This window comes from Bufo gargarizans, chromosome 7 (assembly GCF_014858855.1).
Source record: "Bufo gargarizans isolate SCDJY-AF-19 chromosome 7, ASM1485885v1, whole genome shotgun sequence".
Classification (NCBI taxonomy): domain Eukaryota; kingdom Metazoa; phylum Chordata; class Amphibia; order Anura; family Bufonidae; genus Bufo; species Bufo gargarizans.
Window position 1 is genome coordinate 3,015,827 of NC_058086.1, and position 19,859 is coordinate 3,035,685.

At 46.4% G+C, this 19,859-nt stretch overlaps 2 protein-coding genes across 2 annotated transcripts in view; one reads left to right on the plus strand and one right to left on the minus strand.

Annotated features, from left to right (window-relative positions):
- The window catches only part of GTPBP1 (GTP binding protein 1), a 61,453-nt gene extending 55,945 nt beyond the window's left edge, over positions 1–5,508 (minus strand). Inside the window, exon 1 of the mRNA XM_044302087.1 lies at positions 5,332–5,508. Within this exon, the coding sequence (XP_044158022.1) occupies positions 5,332–5,490 (159 nt within the window). The 5' untranslated portion in view covers positions 5,491–5,508. The remainder of the gene's footprint in view (positions 1–5,331) is intronic.
- A 3,949-nt stretch (positions 5,509–9,457) lies between these two features.
- JOSD1 (Josephin domain containing 1) overlaps positions 9,458–19,859 on the plus strand; it is a 48,305-nt gene continuing 37,903 nt past the window's right edge. The window contains exons 1-2 of the mRNA XM_044301284.1: positions 9,458–9,650; positions 11,437–11,935. Coding sequence (XP_044157219.1) covers positions 11,754–11,935 — 182 coding nt within the window. The 5' untranslated portion in view covers positions 9,458–9,650; positions 11,437–11,753. The remainder of the gene's footprint in view (positions 9,651–11,436; positions 11,936–19,859) is intronic.

A 19,859-nucleotide genomic window follows, 5' to 3' on the forward strand; every position in this document is an offset into this window, starting at 1 on the left:
ACATATATGAAAATTTAAATTAGGGTCTAAATGTGACCCATGTGTTATCCTTTAAGGTATCCGCAGAAGCGTCAGGTAAGAAATCCAAGACATTACTTATAACAGGGAAGGAAGACAATAACTGCTCCCTAAGGGTACCCCCTTTAGTGTGCTTCTAACTCCCCCATCCACACTTTTAGTGATTTGTCAACAGACGTAGCGGCAATAGCAGGTTCAACAGCTGCTGCAAAGGCTTCCCAACTTTTCTTTAAAATAAACTGATCGTCCAACCCCATAGTCGCCCGAACCGCCTTTACTAGGGAATTAGTATTTTCCACATGAATTAGTGGTCTCCCTGCAGTCTTGTCCTCAGAAGACTCATCTGTTGATCCCCACTCTCCTTCTTCCAGACCAGAAAGTATCTCACCATCACTGGAGGGGTAGTCTTTTGCAGCAGCTTTGGAAGTACTGGGGCAGTGCTTTCTTAGACCGCTAACCGACTCCGACCGATGTACGTATCATCTATTTTATGCTGCCTATAAAAGATGGAGCTTCCTCTTCCATTAATTTGCCAATACACCCCTCACATAGGGGTTTTGCCCAGGAAGAAGGAAGCTTCTCACACACACACACACACACACACACACACAAACATCCCTTCTCCTTTACTCTAGAAGCCTTCCTAAAATACTCCTTTGAAATTTAGGCAACAGAAAATGACCCCATAAGCATCAAGATAAATAATACCCCACCATGCTACCAATGTATCATTGGTGGATTGGTGGTCTCAGTAGGATCAGCGCGCTGAGCCTGCGCCATGTTTCATACAGCAAACAGCCTGAATGGAGGAACTGCCACGCTTCTTCACTCAGCATGGCAGCGAGTTAGCTTCCTCCCACCGCCGCAACCCGGATGTACATGCAGATCATCGCAGGATGGAAGGGGTAAGGACAGGAAAGGGAGCCCAGACTTCTGCAGTGGCCCCTAGAGGAGAACCACCCTGCTAGGGGTAACCCTCTGTAACGGATCTCCTGGCACCCCGACCGGGTACCACAGTCGATAGATGCTCCTAGCGCTTCCCGAGGACTCCAAGCACTCCACTCGACACCATATGCACTGCAGACCCCACGAACTGTCGAAATTTGGTTGAGGTCGCACCGTCTCCTACCCACCCTGGACCTATGACTAGGCTCCAGTGGGTGAACCTCTCCTAGAACCAGAGAGCAGGAACAGCTCTTACAAGAGCTAGTAGTTATGCCAGGAGAGTACAGGTCCTTCTAAAAAAAAATTAGCATATTGTGATAAAGTTCATTATTTTCTGTAATGTACTGATAAACATTAGACTTTCATATATTTTAGATTCATTACACACCAACTGAAGTAGTTCAAGCCTTTTATTGTTTTAATATTGATGATTTTGGCATACAGCTCATGAAAACCCCAAATTCCTATCTAAAAAAAATTAGCATATCATGAAAAGGTTCTCTAAACGAGCTATTAACCTAATCATCTGAATCAACTAATCTAAACACCTGCAAAAGATTCCTGAGGCTTTTAAAAACTCCCAGCCTGGTTCATTACTCAAAACTGCAATCATAGGTAAGACTGCCGACCTGACTGCTGTCCAGAAGGCCATCATTGACACCCTCAAGCAAGAGGGTAAGACACAAAGAAATTTCTGAACGAATAGGCTGTTCCCAGAGTGCTGTATCAAGGCCCCTCAGTGGGAAGTCTGTGGGAAGGAAAAAGTGTGGCAGAAAACGCTGCACAACGAGAAGAGGTGACCGGACCCTGAGGAAGATTGTGGAGAAGGACAGATTCCAGACCTTGGGGGACCTGCGGAAGCAGTGGACTGAGTCTGGAGTAGAAACATCCAGAGCCACCGTGTACAGGCGTGTGCAGGAAATGGGCTACAGGTGCCGCATTCCCCAGGTCAAGCCACTTTTGAACCAGAAACAGCGGCAGAAGCGCCTGACCTGGGCTACAGAGAAGCAGCACTGGACTGTTGCTCAGTGGTCCAAAGTACTTTTTTTGGATGAAAGCAAGTTTTGCATGTCATTCGGAAATCAAGGTGCCAGAGTCTGGAGGAAGACTGGGGAGAGGGAAATGCCAAAATGCCTGAAGTCCAGTGTCAAGTACCCACAGTCAGTGATGGTCTGGGCTGCCATGTCAGCTGCTGGTGTTGGTCCACTGTGTTTTATCAAGGGCAGGGTCAATGCAGCTAGCTATCAGGAGATTTTGGAGCACTTCATGCTTCCATCTGCTGAAAAGCTTTATGGAGATGAAGATTTCATTTTTCAGCACGACCTGGCACCTGCTCACCGTGCCAAAACCACTGGTAAATGGTTTACTGACCATGGTATTACTGTGCTCAATTGGCCTGCCAACTCTCCTGACCTGAACCACATAGAGAATCTGTGGGATATTGGGAAGAGAAAGTTGAGACGCAAGACCCAACACTCTGGATGAGCTTAAGGCCGCTATCGAAGCATCCTGGGCCTCCATAACACCTCAGCAGTGCCACAGGCTGATTGCCTCCATGCCACGCCGCATTGAAGCAGTGATTTCTGCAAAAGGATTCCCGACCAAGTATTGAGGGCATAACTGAACATAATTATTTGAAGGTTGACTTTTTTTTGTATTAAAAACACTTTTCTTTTATTGGTCGGATGAAATATGCTAATTTTTTTAGATAGGGATTTTGGGTTTTCATGAGCTGTATGCCAAAATCATCAATATTAAAACAATAAAAGGCTTGAACTACTTCAGTTGTGTGTAATGAATCTAAAATATATGAAAGTCTAATGTTTATCAGTACATTACAGAAAAGAATGAACTTTATCACAATATGCTAATTTTTTTAGAAGGACCTGTATAGCAAATCTTCAGGGTATAGCAATCCCCCATTGTCGATCAGTTACCCAAACACCAGCCTCAACTTGGTAAAGGGTAAAACAGGAACACTTTATTTGAACACACAGCATTGATTTATACACATCTTCCAACAAGGTTACTACCCACAGGGTTTTGTAAAAAGCAGCCAAATCACATGCATTTACAGTATTCAAACCTTCCCAGCAATTGTACACAAAATCCCCTTCCCTCTGTCTGTAACGCAATCAACAAAATACAATGAGCATTGTCTGTGACGCAATTTTTTTTGTGTGGACACACTGACTTTAATGGGTCCATGATCCACATTTTGTGACAGACACACGTACAGATCCATGTGCTATCCGTATGTCGTCCAGCAAAAATATAAAGCCTGTCCTATACATGGCTGCAGAATGTGGACCACAAACCCACTGTCAACAGGTCCACAAAAAATGTGGAAGGAATGACATGGATGGAATCCAGAATTTGCGGATTGCAAAATACATACGGTCAGGTGCCTAAGGCTTTGGGCTCCCAAAGCGCCCCATGAGCATTTTATGCCGCTATGGCCTGTTACTCTGCAGCACTTGGGGGTCCCTTCTGTTTGAGTGCGACCCACCGTACAGCTGGCCGCATGCAGTCAGTAGGCGACTACTTCCCGTAACGTCTGCAGATAATCATTCACTGGTATGTCATTCCTGCAGGGAACAAGGACCACCGAGAGGACTGAAGCCGCCGGGGTCTGAGCAGGCTAGTAATGCTTATTTAGATTTTCTAACATTTGCAGCCGTCAGCCTCTTTTCTGTGGGGTTCGGTCCCCCCTGTAACATTGGAGCGGGCTCCTCGGCCTGGCTAGGACGCCTGGTGTAGGTTCCAAGCAGGCAGAGACCACAGTTGCAGTCATATATAGTCCCGATTCCTGTTTGGATATATTGGGCTCAGTCATCACATGTTACACTTTACTATTAATAGATCCACACTGTACATACAGCCCGGTGTGACCCATATCCTGTGAGTGGACATTTTCTACCAGGTTTGGTTTGTTTAGAAACTAAGTTGCCGGGAGGAATGTAATCACTACTCCACCCACCGGGCTCATTCTGTTGCCTCCACGTTTCATCAGCTCTAGTAAATGATACCAGATTGTCTGTCACATCCAGACAGCGGCCTGCAGCAGAGCGATATCATGGGAATGTGCATGGATCAGGAGAAATGACGGGTTCTAGACCCATGTCTGCTGCAGCCCATTCATAGAAGAAGCCGCTGTCAGCTCATTATGTGGCAGCGTCACGGGCTATGTACAGGTTACCAGAAAACTAAACACCAGGAGGCTGTTTATGTTTGACATCACATGTTAGACTCCATCCTGCAACTTTATCAGACATTTCTACAAATGGCGCAATCCGATAAACTAATGTTATTTCCAGAAGAGTAGCCTGTACAACTTGGGGCTGTTCACAAAACCGTGGTAGATCTCCGCGATGCATCTGCGACCAGTCAACCTACAAGAGGTGATGCCATCGGGGACACTTCATGGAGAAAGCCTAACACTGACTGCGGTATGGGGGGGTATAAGGGTACGTCTACACACAATTTGTCTGCGGTATGGGGAGTATAAGGGTACGTCTACACACAATTTGTCTGCGGTATGGGGAGTATAAGGGTACGTCTACACACAATTTGTCTGCGGTATGGGGAGTATAAGGGTACGTCTACACACAATTTGTCTGCGGTATGGTATGGGGAGTATAAGGGTACGTCTACACACAATTTGTCTGCGGTATGGGGAGTATAAGGGTACGTCTACACACAATTTGTCTGCGGTATGGGGAGTATAAGGGTACGTCTACACACAATTTGTCTGCGGTATGGGGAGTATAAGGGTACGTCTACACACAATTTGTCTGCGGTATGGGGAGTATAAGGGTACGTCTACACACAATTTGTCTGCGGTATGGGGAGTATAAGGGTACGTCTACACACAATTTGTCGCAGTGCACGGCAATCTTTGTAATGATAATAGGCAATAGTGTTGCGCTGTGACATGACAGTCGCACAAAGACCCATCCAGTCGCAGCGCGGCACCACTGACTATAGTGATACGACAAATGTCACAGTGTAGAAGTACCATAAGAGCGGTGTGACATGGAGAAGGAAGCGGACACCTTCCTTGTGTGAACTAGGCTCTACTGAACTTTGTGTGCTCATTACAAGGACCCAAAATGTACTAGGAAAAAAAAAAAAAAAAAAAAAAAAAAAAGTCTAAAAGTTGCATATCCTCCACAGAAGAAGCGCCAGAGGGCCAGGTGACAGGTGGGCACTCTACACCGGGCTGTGGGGCACAGGGTGGACTGAGATGAATGGAGGCAGCCCAGTATCCGCACAGACCGAGGCCCCGTATCCCCGCCCTCTCCTAAGTGACACGTCCACTTGCCCCTACACTTAGCCGGGGGCCTGCTGTCACAGAGCAGCGCTTACTTTACTCGTCAGGTCTAGTTCGGACTCTCCGTTCCTCAAAGGCTCCCCGTCCAAACTGCAATCCGAATCGTCCGCATCAGGCTCCGGAGAGAACATTGAAGCCGGGACCGGAGACTCGCATAGACTCGGCTCCGCTAGCGATGCTGATGGAGACGCCATCTTGGAAACACTGCTTACCTTCCCGCAGCTCATTACCCTAGACTTGCGAGAGGCACGCCTCTTTTATCTCATTGTGGTTTCTGATTGGCTGCTGCAGCGCGAGACCGACAAAATAGACATATAGTAAGACACGCCTACTACCAGACGGTTCATAGATTAGGACCGCTAAACAGGACACGCCCCTTGTGTGGGCGGTGTAAATAAGACTTCACGCGGCTCATTAATAATAAGCAGTCTGATGTCAGTGACTCCTTCAGAGCGGGGAGAGCCGAGCCACTAGCGACCATGTAATGTGCTGCCTGCCCTCCATACAGAGCTAGCACAGGCCCTGGGCCCTAATGCAAAAGTTCTGCTTGGGTCTTCTCAAACCCCCTCCATTAGGCCAAGTTCACACCAGTTATTTGGTCAGTTATTTCCATTACTAAAGCACCATTCATTACATAGCGCTGTACATATGAGAAGAGGTATATGTAATACAGACAATGGCACTAAGCATGAACAAGACGAGTTACAACTGGCACAGAAGGAGAGAGGGCCCTGCCCGTGAGGGCTTTCAATCTATGGTTTTTCCATCAGTTATTGTGCAGCCTACTTAGGCTACGTTCACACTTGCGGCAGTGTGATCCGGCGGGCAGTGCCATCGTCGGAACTGCCCGCCGATCTGGATGTGACTGAAAACATTTGTGAGACGCATCCGGATGTGGATCCGTATCACAAATGCATTGCAAGAACGGATCCGTCTCTCCGCTTGTCATGCGGGCAGACGGATCCGTCTTGTATCTATTTTACCGGTATTTTGAATGCTGGATCCGGCATTAATACATTCCTATGGGGAAAAATGCCAGATCCAGCATTCAGGTAAGTCTTCAGTTGTTTCACCAGAGATAAAGGCCTCATGCACACAACAGTATTTTTTCACTGTCCGCAAAACGGGGTTCCGTTGATCCGTGACCGTTTTTTCGTCCGTGGGTCTTCCTTGATTTTTGGAGGATCCACGGACATGAAAAAAAAGTTTTGGTGTCTGCCTGGCCGTGTGGAGCCAAACGGATCCGTCCTGAATTACAATGCAAGTCAATGGGGACGGATCTGTTTGACGTTGACACAATATGGTGCAATTGTAAACGGATCCGTCCCCATTGACTTTCAATGTAAAGTCAGGAGTCCCTTTTATACCATCGGATCGGAGTTTTCTCCAATCCGATGGTATATTTTAACTTGAAGCTTCCCCATCACCATGGGAACGCCTCTATGTTAGAATATACCATCGGATTTGAGTTACATCGTGAGAACTCATATCCGACAGTATATTCTAACACAGAGGCGTTCCCATGGTGATGGGGACGCTTCTAGTTAGAATATACTACAAACTGTGTACATGACTGCCCCCTGGCAGCCCTGATCTCTTACAGGGGGCCGTGATCAGCACAATTAACCCCTCAGGTGCCGCACCTGAAGGGGTTAATTATGCGTATCATAGCCCCCTGTAAGGGATCAGGGCTGCCAGGCAGCAGGGGGCAGACCCCCCTCCCCAGTTTGAATATCATTGGTGGCCAGTGCGGCCCCCCCCCTCCCTCTATTGTATTTATAACATTGGTGGCCAGTGTGCGGCCTCCCCCGGCCCCCCTCCCGCTATTGTATTAATAACATTGGTGGCACAGTGTGCGGCCTCCCCCGGCCCCCCCTCCCTCCCTCTATTGTAATAATAACATTGGTGGCCAGTGTGCTGCCTCCCCTCTCCCCCCCCCCCCCCACCCCCATCATTGGTGGCAGCGGAGTTCCGATCGGAGTCTCAGTTTAATCGCTGGGGCTCCGATCGGTAACCATGGCAACCAGGACGCTACTGCAGTCCTGGTTGCCATGGTTACTTAGCAATAGTAGAAGCATCATACTTGCCTTCTGGCTGCTGCGATGTCTGTGTCCGGCCGGGAGCTCCTCCTACTGGTAAGTGACAGGTCTGTGCGGCGCATTGCTTAATGATCTGTCACTTACCAGTAGGAGGAGCTCCCGGATGGTCACAGACAGCAGGTAAGTATGATGCTTCTACTATTGCTAAGTCAATAGGTCAATATTTATTCCCAGATTCTGAGGTTTGCAGAAACACCCCACATGTGGTCATAAACTGCTGTGTGAGCACATGGCAGGGCGCAGAAGAAAAGGAACTTTATAGAACAGTTCTATGATTGTCTGTAAAATGGACAAGAATAGGATATGCTCTGAATTTTTTGAGGGTGCTGTGGAACGGACGTGACTATGCAAACAGTGTGTTGTCCTCATCTTTTGTGGACCCATTGAAGTGAATGGGTCCGCATCCAACCCACACCAAATGCAGAAAAAAAATCAGTTTGTGTGCATGAGCCCTTACGCCTCTTTCACACGAGCGCGACGGATTAGGTCCGGTTGCGTTCAGTGAAACTCGCACCATTTTGCAAGAAAGTTCAGTCAGTTTTGTCTGCGATTGCGCTCAGTTGTTTCGTTTTTTCGGTGTGGGTGCAATGCGTTTTTCACGCGCTTGCTAAAAAACTGAAGGTTTACAAACATCTCTTAGCAACCATCAGTGAAAAACGCATCACAGCCGCACTTGCTTCCGGATGCAATGTGTTTTTCACTGAAGCCCTATTCACTTCTATGGGGCCAGGGCTGCGTGAAAAACACAGAATATAGAACATTCAGCATTTTTCATGCAACGCAGAAGTGATGCGTGAAAAAAAAAACACGCAGGATTCAGTGTGCGGAAAAGTCGCTTGTGTGAAAGGGGCCTTAGGGTATGACTACACGGCACGGCCAAGCAAGCTCCATAGGGATAAAATGTATAGATTAGAAGGGGATTGTTTATTCTGTGTTCACGGATTAACAGTTGCGCGGTTTTGTGGGTTACGTACTTACTAACATTTTAGTTGGTAAATTCAGGGCATGTAAGGCTACTTTCACACTAGCGTTTCAATTTCCGGTATTGAGATCCATCATAGGGTCTCAATACCGGAAAAAAACGCTTTAATTTTGTCCCTATTTATTGTTAATGTGGACAAAACATAACAGAACGAAATGCTCCAAAATGCATCCGTTCTCATACCGGAGAGCAAACTGCAGCATTCTGCTGTCTGCTTTCTGTCCTGGGATGTGGAGCAAGGCCCACAACACAAGTCATTGGGGACGGATCCGTTTTCTCTGACACAATAGAAAACTGATCCGTCCTCCATTGACTTCCAATAGTGTTCATGACGGATCCGTCTTGGCAATGTTAAAGATAATACAACCGGATCCGTTCATAACGGATGCAGATGGTTGGATTATCAGTAACGGAAGCGTTTTTGCTGGATCCGGCAGGTGTGAAAGTAGCCTAAGTTCCATCCATAGGAACGGCCCCATCCCACCAGAAACTGTCTCTGCACATTTGGCACTGATGGGGCTATTACAGAAGCATTAGTAACGAACACTGAATAAACCATTGGTTCTATATGGCTGCACACCAGGGTCATAGACCGTACAGGGGAATTTCCTGGGGCTGTTTATGGGGATGCACTGTGGTATTGTATTGCTGGCCCGCCTACATGTGTTGGCCCTGCCTTCCATCAATTTGGACCGACTATAAAATAGGGCCACTTTTATTATTTTTTACCAGGGCCACTTTAAGTTCCCAGTCCACCCCTGCACAGCCTGCCCTGTGCCATAGCCATACAGACGTCATTCATCTGTAAAGCCTGGATACTGCAAAGAGAAAAACATGCATCGAAACACCAAGTGTGAACTTGGGCTAAATGCACGACGATTGTTCTGACGTGAGTCACGTGACCCTAGTCATCGCCAATAACGCCCGTGTTGGCTCTAAAGTTAAAAATTCGGGGAAAAGAAAACGCACGAAAGCGGAAGTTGAAACTTCCAAGTAGTTAGCAGTTTCCCAGACTCCACCCACCTCAGGAAGCACTGAGCCAATTAGGTTACACATCGAAAGCGAGGCGTGGAACTCGCGTGACGTCATCACACCTCCAATCAGCGCAAGGAACCAAAGCCATGGGACTGGTTCTGTTGAAATGCTGGGACCAGTGACGTCACGCCGCTGCTGAGCTGCACGGGAACGGTTGTAGCGGCGGCTGGTAACCGGGGAAGGATGTGAACTTGTACGGCCGTGGAGATCGAGGCTCTCAGGGGTTCGGCTGCAGTAGGTGAGTGGGTAGCCAGGCATGGTACTGCATATAAGAGGGTAAGACATAGGCCAGCAGTACTGTCTGTGGGTACACGGTCCTGTGCAGGAGCAGGCACACCTCCCTTACAGCAGAGCCTTCTCCACAATCGGACAAGTTTCTATTGTTGTGGATACTTCCTCCTGACAACTTCCCTTGTATCCCTTTCCTGACAACCCCCTCTAGTAGTACTTGCTCCATAACTGACCCCAATACCTAGGATTCTACCATTCTGGGACCTTTCCTAAGTGGGAAGCCATGTCTTTGGGTAACGCTCAGTATTTCAGGGTTATTTAACAACGCCTCCTTCCACGGTCTGTACAGAGGTACTGCCCCATATTCGGCTCTTGGCCGTACTGAAGACCGTGTTCTGTCTGAGGCTCATAGACCCTGTATTGTTACAGAATAAATCCTATTTCCATGAGGGTCTGTTTTCTGGCCGCAGTTCACATTGGGGCTCCTCATCTTGTTTCTCCTCTTCTGGCACAGTTTACAGTCCCTAGTTCTTGTAATTTGGGAGGACACTGCTGCACCCAGAGGAAAGTGTAAGGCCTCTTTCACACAGGCGAGAATTCCATGCAGGTTTAATGCGTGAAGTGAACGCATTGCACCCGCACTGAGTCCGGACCCATTCATTTCTATGAGGCTGTGCAGATGAGCGATGATTTTCGCCCATCACTTGTGCTTTGCGTGAAAATCGCAGCATGCTCTATATTCAGCATTTTTTACGCAACGCAGGCCCCATATAAATGAATGGGTCTGCGTAAAAATTGCAAGAAAGTGTGGATGTGGGGGGATTTTCACGCATGGTTGCTAGGAGATGATGTAAGTAAATTGATAAGTCAATTTACTGTATTATTTTCCCTTATAACATGGTTATAAAGGAAAGTAATAGCATTCTTAATACAGAAGGCTTACTAAAATGTGGCTTTAGGTGTTAAAAATAAATAAATAACTCTCCTCAACCTGTTCGCACAGCTGGAATCATCTTCTATCTTTTTTCAGGACCTGCAAAAGGACCTTTGATGACGTAATTGCGCTCATCATGTGGTGAGCGCGTTGACGTCGGAGAAGATTTACTTTTAAAGACTTGTCAGTTGCTCCCTGTATTGGGAGCCATTCACATGTAGCAAATTTGTTGTAGAAATTTTGCAACTGAAAACCAGTTCCATGCATTGAGATGGGGTTATTTCTGCAAGTCATATGCACGTGAATGGGGAAACTCAGAAACTTGTGCTACAAAGCTGAGTGTGTGTATATACCCTTATATAGTATGGTCTTGACCCAGGAAAAATATTATTTATCATGAAATCCAACCCCTAATTATTGTAGCTTTTGTATTTACAATAAAAAATTTTTTAAAAAATTAAATCCCCAGACATTTGCAGAGTAACATTAGCACAACCTGCTGTTGCTGTTGAACAGCCTTTCTGTCCACCTTGGTAAATGTGCTTAGGTGGACGCACGTGATGGTGCATCTTCAGAAGCAGCAGGCTCACCACACCAAGGATCCCTCCACTTACCTGGTGGAAGAGAGAATCAAGACTGGGTTTGTCTGTCCACCTCGGGACCTTTGGTGGACGCACCAAGGCCATTCAATAGAAACAGCAGGTGGCGATGTAATAACATTAATTCTTGAATATCTGGGGCTAAAAGCATTATAAAAAATAGTGTAAAAACTTAAAATTATTAATTATGGTCTTGGTTTAACTACAAACAATATTCTCTGTGGCATAACCCCTTTTGACCATTTTTTTTTTCTCACCAGATTAGAGAACTCATGTGAGAAGTCATTGTGATTGTGCCAGCTCAAAGCTCGCGGTGGCATGGAGGAGAAAGAGAGATGTGGAGAGAGATTCCTGTCTTACTTGTAGGCTTAAAAACCTGGTGTTTCTATTCTCGCACTTCACAAGGAATCCTGCTCCCAGGCACTTTCCTAAAAGAACACGACACTGTTTTTGTGAAGGAGCCTGGGACATAAATCACATGAGCCACACTAGGACCTTGTGTAAACAGTCACTCTAAAGGCTTTTCGTGGACGTTGTCACGATTATTGTGGTTTGGACCTAACTTTTATTTACAGCCATGAGCTGTGTACCATGGAAAGGGGAAAAGGCAAAATCTGAAAGTGAGTTTCAGGAGCCTCTGCCAGCACATATCTACCACGAAAAGCAGCGCCGGGAGCTCTGCGCCCTCCATGCCTTGAACAATGTCTTCCAGGATGCTGGAGCATTCACTCGGGAAGCCCTTCAGGAAATATTCCAGAGGTGAGGAGCTTATGGACACTAGATGACGTGTATGTAGGATTGTTGGAAAGTGTCGACTTGACGAGATTCTTACTTAATTCACATGCTGATGAAAAATCTGCGGTGGGGATTTTAAAGGCCAATGGACACCTTTTGGGGCGTGTGTGTGTGTGTATATATATATATATATATATATAATTAGTTAAAGGCGAAGTACACCTTTTGGAGGCAATTTTTGTTTAGAATTGCATTTTACTTATTTTTGGCTAAAAATTATATTTTCAATTGGACATAATTAAAAATATTGAGCTGTTCTGTCACAAAGGATTAACTGTTTTTCTAACTGTGTGACTGGTACTTTCACTTTGTGCCGGTCATCTTATAACCCTTATCTCTGGATTACTGAGAGGCTATAAACACTTATTTAAGCCACATTCTTATCAGTAGCGTAATGAGTGTTTATAATGTAAGAAAGCAGAGATAAGGAGTCCGTCTACTCCTCAGATGATGGAAAAGACAAACAAATCTACAGGCAGCTAGTAGAGCTAGAGCTTTTTAATAAGGACCAATTGAAAAAATGATTATCTAAAAAAAAATACAATGCAACAATAAAAAAAAATTGTCCCAAAGGAGTACATAGCTTTTAAAGGAATTCTGTCACCAGATTTTACCCTATTAAGCTAGCTGACATTAGTGATCTGCTGATGTCAGCTAAACCTAACTAGCCTATTCCTACTTTTATCTATGCCCCCGTTACACCAGAAATCGAACTTTTATAATATGCTAATTAGCCTCTAGGAGCAAGGGGGGGGGGGGGCATTGTTCCTGCTCCTAGAGGCTCCGTTCTCCCACCTTTGTTGCCTCCCTTCAAGTCCTGATTGACAGGGCCAGGCAGCGCTCTCATCTGTCTGCCAGCCCTGTGCTCTGGTGAAATCTCATGCCGTTGAGTATTCAGCGCAGGCGCGGTGAGGAAGCTGGCAGCCTGCGAGCGTCTTTCCCTCACTGCGCCTGCGCCAAATGCTGATCGGCTTGAGATTTCACCAGACCACAGGGCTGACAGATGCGAGTGCTGCCTGGCTCTGTCAATCAGGACTTGGAGGGAGGCAACAAAGGTGGGAGAACGGAGCCTCTAGGAGCAGGAACAACCCCCCCGCCCCGCTCCTAGAGGCTAATTAGCATATTATAAAAGTTAGATTTATGGCGTAGCGGGGGCATAGATAAAAGTAGGAATAGGCTGGTTAGGTTTAGCTGACATCAGCACATCACTAATGTCAGCTAGCTTAATAGGGTGAAATCTGGTGACAGAATCCCTTTAAGGTCTTTTTACGCTGGACAATTTACATTTAGAGATCTCCTCCACAGTTTGGCGAGAAGCAAACACTAATGCCATTGCATGTCCCCATGCAGAATCATAGTTTGCTGGCAGGAGAGCATTTTTTTTTTTTTTTTTTTTTTTTTTATATATTTATATTTTATATTTTTTTTTTGTTATTTATGCCATCCTTAAAGGGTTTGTTCAGAATTAGACAGACACACAGGTGGTATGTGGTATTGCAGCTCAGCCCTATTCATTTCTATGATGAGCTGCACTACCAGACACGGCCCACTGACAGGTGTGACACTGTTTCAGCTCTTTTTTGCTAATTCTGTATCTGTACACCCCCTTTCTCTTTCTAATATTTCTTTATTTAGTCCTTCATATATATCATACAACAAATTATATCAGTTCCCTTTTTCTTTTATAGCAAATTCGTTTTACATCCAATTTATTTATTCCTGAACATCCATCCCTCCCTATTTCCCTGATGCTTTCTCCTCTCCCGGGAAGGAAGGATGAGGAGAGAGACCAAAAAAAAAAAAGTTTCTATATCGCTCCTCCTATAACCCACTCCCCCCCAAGTCATTTTATCCACTTCTCCCATAATCTTAATAAATGTCAGCAGAGCATGTTTAGACGGCACAATCTGCTCCCGGCAAACCACAATTTAGATGACTGCATGAAAGATCAGCGGCACTTTTACACTGCCAGATAATCACTAACAAGTGTTCCTACAAATGTTTGTGACCGATTCTCAGCCTGTGTAAAGGGCCCATTAGTCTTTATTAACAATCTTATGCAGTCTTTTTCCCCTCCCCCACGACAGCACCACTGAGAGATGGCTCCGCCTCCATGGACAGGAAACCTGTAGCATAAAAAAGGTGGAGCCACTCTCCCACCTCAGTGAGGTTTCCAGTCCCTGGAGCAGGAGACGTGTAGCTGTGCTTTTCTTACAGGGACCCATGGCTTGGAAATCCTAGAAAAGCCTAGAGAGCCATGGGTCACGCCAGCCTTACCGGGTATGTCACCTGAGGGACGGTGGTTGGTCCGGGCCAGCTGCCGGTCCTAGGGCTGAAGACACCGGTCCCTCAAAGGAGAGGCCCGGATGTTGCCGCGACGCAGGGCGGCAGGGGGAAACGTGCCAGAGGGCGGCCATCCCAGACGCGCACCCGGTGAGGACTGCGGGCGGATGCTGGTGCAGTGGAGCGCGTCTGAGCGCCAAACCGGAAGTTGCAGGAATGACGTCGGTTAAGACGTGCGTTCCACTGACTACTTCCGGTCCAGGCCGGAAATATAAGGTACCTTATGCGTTCCAGCACCCGGAACACAGTCAGAGGAGAACGCGGAGGTGGCTGTGCTCCCATCTGGGGCTCTGGACGGCAAAGTTTTTCCACAGTCTCTTTTTTTAGAAGACGGTGAGAGAAGATCGCTGCATCTAGATGGCGCTCCCAGGGAACATGTGGAACTCTCAGAAGAGAGGTGCTGTTCCCTGCGGCATATTGATTTCTTTATCCTCTATGCCTCCAGGAATATCATGGAGGAGGAGAAAAGACCAGAGGAAACGGAATCAGAAAAGCAGCCGGTATAGAAGATGCTTCTGATGGGGTAAGACACAGAGCTTTTATGAAATCACTGATGTGTCCCTTCGTTTCTATATTGGTTTTAGATGGCAGCTAAGAAAGCCACATCCAAGAAGAATAAGGAGTGCGCATTGTGTAGATGCCCCTTGTCCACTTCCTATAACAAAAAGTTATGCCAGGATTGTATTGAGAAGACCCTGGCGGAGGAATCCCCTAATTTTATGAGGGACATTAGAAGTCTGATTAAGGCAGAGGTTAAGGAGTCCCTTAAAACATCAAAGAAATCAAAAAGATCGTTAGACAGAACGGATTCAGAGCCAGAGTCTATTAGCGAGGATGATAGGGACGACAGGTCAGAGGATTCATCCTTCGCGGAGGAAGAACAGGAGAAAAAAATCTTGTTCCCTGTGTCCGATACGGAAAAGTTGCTAAAGACAACTAGAGCTACGTTAGAGCTGGAGGACGTCAGGGAAGATAGGTCTGTGGCAGACGCAGTCTTTGAGGGACTACGTGAAAAAAAGAAGATGTTTTCCCTTACATAAGAGCGTATCGGCCCTGATAGAAAGGGAGTGGAAGAAGCCTGACAAGAAAGCCTTCGTTAGTAAAAATTTTAAGAGAAAATACCCCTTTGAGGAAGAGGCTACTACTTCATGGGATAAGGCACCAAAATTGGATGTGGCCATTTCTAAAGTGTCTAGAAGATCTTCATTACCATTCGACGATATGGGATTTTTGAAGGACCCTCTGGACAAAATGATAGACTCTTGCCTCAAGAATACTTGGGAAGCATCTACTTCCTCCTTCAGGCCCAATATAGCAGCAACCGTTACAGCTAGATCCTTAGGCTTATGGCTAGAAAGGTTAGAAGGTCAGTTAAGGGATAAGTGCCCTAGAGATCAGATCTTAAATTCTCTGCCGACCCTACAGAAAGCCGTGGATTTTCTGTCAGATGCTTCTGTGGAGGCAGTTCGACTAGCAGCCAGATCTGCTTCCACCTCCAATTCCGTCCGTAGAGCCCTTTGGCTTAAGAACTGGAAGGGAGGCGACATAGCCTCTAAACAACGATTATGTAGCATCCCCTGTCAGGGACAGTTCTTGTTCGGACCAGAATTAGATGCCCTGTTAGAGAAGGCAGCAGATAGGAAAAAGAGAATGCCTCAGGAATCTTCTTTTTCACAGTTTAGACCTTACAGACGTCCCTTTCAGAATGTCCCCAGATCTCAGGGAAGGAGACAGCCGGGAGATAGAGATCAGTTTCCCAGGCCCAGGGGGTCAGGAGGTAGAGGTTTCATGTTTGGAAGTTCCTCCTCCTCTCAGAAGGACAAACTATCAAAAAAATGACGCCAGACTACAGGTAGGAGGGAGACTAAGGTTCTTCCCCTCTGCCTGGAGAGAGGTCGCTGGAAAGTGGGTAACCAACATTGTAACAGAGGGCTTAAGGCTGCAGTTCCGGAGTCATTGTCCTCAGAGGTTCGTGGTGACCTCAGAGGAGGTAGATCAGCTGTTAGGAAAAAGAGTGCTAGTTCCGGTACCAAGGGCAGAACAGGGAGTGGGCTTCTACTCTACTCTGTTCTTGGTCAAAAAGCCGGACGGATCCTACCGAACGATTATAAATTTGAAACATTTGAACAAATATCTAGTGATAAAGAAGTTCAAGATGGAGACCATAAAATCTGCGACTCATTTTAGTTTTTCAGGGTTGCTTCATGGCGGTGGTGGATCTAAAAGATGCATATCTACATATCCTGATGCATCCTCTTTTTCAAAAATTCCTAAGGGTAGCGGTTGCAGAGGGCAATGGTATCAGACACCTTCAGTTTCAGGCTATGCCCTTCGGCCTATCTACAGCTCCGAGAACCTTTTACCAAGGTGATGGCGGAGGTAGCGTCCTTCATTCGAAGGGAGGATATCTTGTTCCTACCTTATCTGGACGACCTCTTGATTATTGCAAAGTCGCAGGAAACATGTCAAAAAATCGGTCCAAACGGTGATTCAGATCCTGGAGCATCTGGGTTGGATGATCAATGTGAAAAAATCCAGGTTGGAACCCAGTAAAAACCAGATATTTCTGGGACTTCGGTTGGACTCTGTGCGACAAAAGACTTTTCTTCCAACAGAGAAGATAGTAAAAATCCAGAACGAAGCCCGGAGGGCCCAGGAGAACCCGAGGATGTCAGTCCGAAAGGCAATGTCCTTGCTAGGGTTAATGACTGCCTGCATTCCAGCAGTCCGCTGGGCTCAATTTCATTCGAGAATATTACAGTGGGAAATTTTGAATTGGACAAAACAAAGGGAGATAACCTTAGACTCTCAGATATGTCTCAGCCAAAAGACTCTGATCTCCCTCAATTGGTGGTTGGAGGTAGAAAACTTAGACCAGGGTATCCCGTGGAATTACCCCGATCGAGTAGTGATTACTACAGACGCCAGCCCTTGGGGATGGGGTGCACACTTCCGAGGTCAGTTGAGGCAGGGAGTCTGGTCCCCGTTGCAGAGACAGTTCTCGTCCAACAGGAAAGAATTGAGAGCAGTATTGTTGGCTTTACGGACAGCCCTTCCAGAACTCCAGCACCAGCATGTCATGGTCATGTCGGACAACAGAACGGTGGTATCGTACCTGAACCGCCAGGAAGGTACCAGATCCCCATCTTTAATGAGGGAGGCAGAGATGATATTCTCGGAGTTCGAGAAAAAATTATCCCACATATCCACTCTACACATAAGGGGGAGAGAAAATGTCCAGGCCGACTTCCTAAGCCGTCATCGTTTGAAACAGGGGAAGTGGTCCCTAGACCCGTCTATATTTGCAAAAATTGTGGATCTATGGGGTGTACCGGAAATAGATCTATTTGCCACCAGGGAGAACAGGCAGGTAGGGAGATTTTGCTCCCGCAGTCCCTTCGAATCCCCATATGGGGTGGATGCCTTCCTCCTGGAATGGAAATTCCATCTGGGATATGCCTTTCCTCCTCTTCAGCTCCTGCCCAGAGTTCTCAGAAAGATAAGAGAAGAAAGGTCAGACATGATAGTCATCGCCCCCTTTTGGACAAGGAGAGCTTGGTTCTCTCTTCTCAGGTCCATGTCAATTGCGGAGCCGTGGGTTCTTCCCGAGATTCCGAACCTCCTGAGGCAGGGTCCGGTAATGCACCTAGAAATAGGATCCTTACATCTTACGGCATGGAGATTGAGAGGGTGCACTTGATTAGGAAAGGCTTCTCGGAAGCCCTGACCTCCAACATTCTTAGTAGCAGAAAGAAGGTGACTAATACTATTTATGCAAGAATATGGAAGAAATTCCTTTCCTTTTCAGGTCTGGACACCGATGTTTGGCCAGAGAGTATTTCCACCAGACAGGTCTTAGAATTTTTACAAAGGGGTCTGTCCTTAGGATTGGCCAAAAGCACTCTGAAAGTTCAGGTTTCGGCCCTCTCAGGCTTAAGTGGTAGAAGCTTGGCCATGGATCCCTGGATAGTCAGGTTCTTCAAGGCAGTTGATAGGGTTGCACCTGTTAGGGGCCCCAGATTTCCCCCCTGGGACTTAAACCTAGTCTTAAAAGCTTTGACCAGTCTCCCCTTTGAGCCCATTGAGGAGTGTTCTATTAAAAATCTTACATTGAAGTTGGTTATATTGATAGCATTAACTTCAGCACGTAGAGTTAGCGAGCTTCAGGCACTGTCTATTAATTCCCCATTTATGTCCATACGTGAGGATAGAGTAATTCTTAGACCAGATCCAAAATTCATTCCCAAGGTACCTTCTAAAACTAACAGGTTGCAGGAAATATTCTTGCCAGTCTTTTTTCCAGACCCAAAATCTGAGGAGGAAGATAGATGGCACTTATTGTACGTAAGAAGGTGCCTGATCCGGTACCTAGAGAGATCAAAGGATTGGAGAAAATCCTCTTCCTTGTTAGTATTATACGCTAGGGATCGAAAAGGTAATGCGGCCTCTAAAAGTACCATCGCTAGGTGGATACGAGAGCTTATTTCCTTAGCCTACTCTTGTTCTGGTCTTTCTCCTCCACTGTCCTTGAAGGCTCACTCTACTAGGGCGATGTCTACCTCCTGGGCAGAGAGGTCTAACGTCTCTATTGACCAGATCTGCAGGGCGGCCACGTGGGCTTCTCCCTCTACTTTCTATAGGAACTATAGGCTTCAGCTCGACTCTGTTTCTGACCTCCTTTTTGGTACTAAGGTGTTAGAGGTGGTCATTCTCCCTTGAATTCTACGTAATCTCTCTGTGGTGCTGTCGTGGGGGAGGGGAAAAATGATGATTACACTTACCGGTAATCGGATTTTCCTGACCCCACGACAGCACCCGTCTAATTCCCTCCCTAAGGTGGTGGTTGGTGCAAAGATTCACGTGGTGTGATGCAAAAAAAAAAAAAGGATGTATATATTGTGTTAACCTAAAGGGGAGTCCCTCTCATGCTCTGTAAACCCACTGAGGTGGGAGAGTGGCTCCACCTTTTTTATGCTACAGGTTTCCTGTCCATGGAGGCGGAGCCATCTCTCAGTGGTGCTGTCGTGGGGTCAGGAAAATCCGTAATCATCATTTTCCTCTATAGCAGGGGTGCACAACCTTTTCTGGTTGGGGGCCACATTGTCAGACTGAAGAAATATTAAAGGGGTTGTCTCGCTTCAGCAAATGACATTTATCATGTAGAGAAAGTTAAAACAAGGCACTTACTAATGTATTGTAATTGTCCATATTGCCTCCTTTGCTGGTTGGATTCATTTTTCCATCACATTATATGTATTCAGAATTCTATTATTTTCCCTTTTTATAACCATGTTATAAGGGAAAATAATCAAATCTACACAACACCAAGCTGGGGACCAAAAATGTCGATTTTTCTCAAGCGCGTGCAAAACGCATTACAATGTTTTGCACTCGCGTGGAAAAATCGTGCATTTTCCCGCAACGCACCCGCATCTTATCCGGGCAAAAAAACATGACGCCCATGTGAAAGAGGCCTTAGTGGTAGTCATGCTTGCACACGATAGGAAATAGCGTCAGCCTCTCTGGTGGCCAGGACCATAGGCTA